This window comes from Fringilla coelebs (genome assembly GCF_963513975.1).
Source record: "Fringilla coelebs genome assembly, chromosome: 6".
Lineage (NCBI taxonomy): Eukaryota > Metazoa > Chordata > Aves > Passeriformes > Fringillidae > Fringilla > Fringilla coelebs.
Window position 1 is genome coordinate 15,217,119 of NC_140034.1, and position 2,569 is coordinate 15,219,687.

The 2,569-nt window shown below is 60.3% G+C and overlaps 1 protein-coding gene across 1 annotated transcript; it reads left to right on the forward strand.

Annotated features, from left to right (window-relative positions):
* Positions 1-699: 699 nt before the first annotated feature.
* Positions 700-2,130, forward strand: GSC (goosecoid homeobox; the record flags this gene model as incomplete). The annotated part of the gene is made up of 3 exons (XM_084207965.1): positions 700-1,030; positions 1,258-1,517; positions 1,907-2,130. The coding sequence occupies 3 exons, from the start codon at positions 700-702 to the stop codon at positions 2,057-2,059; spliced, it is 744 nt and encodes a 247-aa protein (XP_084064091.1). The 3' UTR covers positions 2,060-2,130.
* Between the last annotated feature and the right edge of the window lie 439 nt (positions 2,131-2,569).

The following is a 2,569-nucleotide window of genomic DNA, read 5'->3' on the forward strand; positions in this document are numbered from 1 at the left end:
CGCACCCACTAATGTGAACTAACACGACCAAAGTAGGCGCATAATAGACAAGACTAGGAGCTGCTAACCACTTCTACACAATGGCATTAATAAGATTAACCCGGGCAATTAGCCGGTGCAGCAGAGATCAAGCCTAAATCTGGGGCCTTTCTAAAAAGCCCACTAATGGAAAGGATTACGTTAATTTCATTAATTCTCAATACACAGACTCGGGCTGCTTTCACTCCTTTGTGTAACCCCCACCTCTTCCCCACCAAAAAAGGGGAGAAAAAAAAAATCAAATCTGGTTTTGTTTGTCATCTGCATATTACCAGGAACTAAATCCAGGATGACGTCGCCTGGGTATAAAAAAGGGAAGAGGTTCAGATGGATTATACTCCGAGCAGCCCTCTGGGTTGAGATCAGTAAACAGGCGAGAGTTGAGGGGGGAAAGTTCCAGGGGTGGATCCTGCGCACACGCACACACACCGCACACGCGCGCACAGACACACACGCACACTCTGCCCGCAAGCTGCCCTCGGAAAAGGCTCTTTTCTTTTCGCTCCGATCCCTTTTTAAAATTTATCCGAAAAGTTTCGATTTCGTGTCCTTCCAGCCTCTTTCCCCCCCCCCTTCCCAGCCACCACCTACCCTCCCTCCCGCCCTCCTCCCTCCCTCCCCCGGCCGGTCCCCGCCGCCCTGCCCCGCACGGTTTGGGGCATGCCTGTGAGCATGTTCAGCATCGACAATATCCTGGCGGCCAGACCTCGCTGCAAGGACTCGGTGCTGCTGCCCCCGAGCGCCGCGCCCGTCGTCTTCCCCAGCCTCCACGGGGACTCGCTCTACGGCAGCGCCTCCGACTACGGCGGATTTTACTCCCGGGCGGTGGCTCCCGCCTCCGCGCTGCCGCCGGCCGTCACTGGATCTCGGCTCGGCTACAACAACTACTACTACGGGCAGCTGCATGTGCCGGCGTCCCCCGTGGGCCCTTCGTGCTGCGGGGCCGTGCCGCCCCTGGGCGCGCAGCAGTGCTCCTGCGTCCCCCCCGCAGGTAAGGCGGCCCCCGTGGGACGGGACGGGACGGGACGGGACGGGGCGGACGGGCCCCTTTGTTCCCGCAGCCCGGGGCCGGAGCGGGTGGCGGGGAGCTGGCGGGCCGCAGGAGAGCGGCTGGGCGGCGGGAGGGGGCATTTTCGGGACGGGACGGGACGGGACAGGAGTGGGGGGAAGCAGCCATCTCATGCAAAGCCTATCGTCGACTCGTCTGTCTGTCCGTAGGTTACGAGGGCACTGGGTCAGTCCTGATGTCCCCTGTTCCCCATCAGATGTTGCCCTACATGAACGTGGGCACTTTGTCCCGGACGGAGCTGCAGTTACTGAACCAGCTGCACTGCAGGCGAAAAAGGCGGCACCGGACTATCTTCACTGACGAGCAGCTGGAAGCGCTGGAAAACCTCTTCCAGGAAACGAAATACCCAGACGTGGGCACGAGGGAACAGCTGGCCAGAAGGGTGCACTTAAGAGAGGAAAAAGTGGAGGTACTTTGCTTTCTTTTTCCTTCTTCAACCCTCACCCATTCGCCCTCAAACGCGGCCGAACCGGATGTATCGCGGTGCGGCTCCAGCCCGGCTCTGCCGGCGGAGGGAGAGCGACCGCTTTGTGGGGACAGAGGGAAAGTTTTTTATTCTTTCCAAGTGCCCTTCCTTGGGGCGGCCGGCCGAGCCTGTCACAGGGCTGTGAGGGATTGTCGGCAGGCGGCTGTGCCTCCTGAAAGCGCCCGGCCGGTCCCACTCTCGCCTCCGTCTGTCCGAGCGCGGCCGCCGCACACCGGCCCCGGCAGGGCTCCTGCGCGGCTGAGGTCAACTGCGGGTTTGCATAGTTTTATTTTTATTTTTACCTCTAATAATTTAATTTCTTAACGTAACAGGTTTGGTTCAAAAACCGCCGGGCGAAGTGGAGGAGGCAAAAGCGATCGTCTTCGGAGGAATCAGAAAACGCACAAAAGTGGAATAAAGCGTCTAAAACGTCACCGGAGAAGAGACAAGAGGACGGGAAAAGTGACTTGGACTCTGACAGCTGATACTTCTAAGTGGGGGGGACTTTTCCCGTGGACTGTCGGATACGCTCCAGAGGATGCTACTAATCTTGCACAAGATCTGCCTTGTTGGAGGGGGAAAATATCTGTATATAATGTACAATGCCCCGAGCTAATTCCGTGTAAATAAAATGTGTTGCGGAGGTGTTGCACAGGTAGACGGCGGCGCGTTTGTTCACTCTGCGCCGCTGGAGAGGGAAAGGAGAGGGACAAGGGAGCGATGGTGCCCAGCTCCCCAGGGAGCAGGGCCGGCCTCGCCGGCGCAGTTCCGTGCTCGCGGTGCGGTATCACGGGGTGAAAGCCGGCGGAGGCCGGGGAGCGATGGTGGGTCTCGCACCGGGGGGAAGCGGCCGAGGCCCAGGCAGACAGCCCGGTACGAGCCCGAGGAGGCCGGGAGCGAACCCCGCTGCCCCTCCCGGGGCTCCCGGGGAGCCGCCGCGGCAGTCCGGCCCCGCTCGCCCGGCCGGGCCCGAGCGCTTCTCCCGGCCGGGAGCG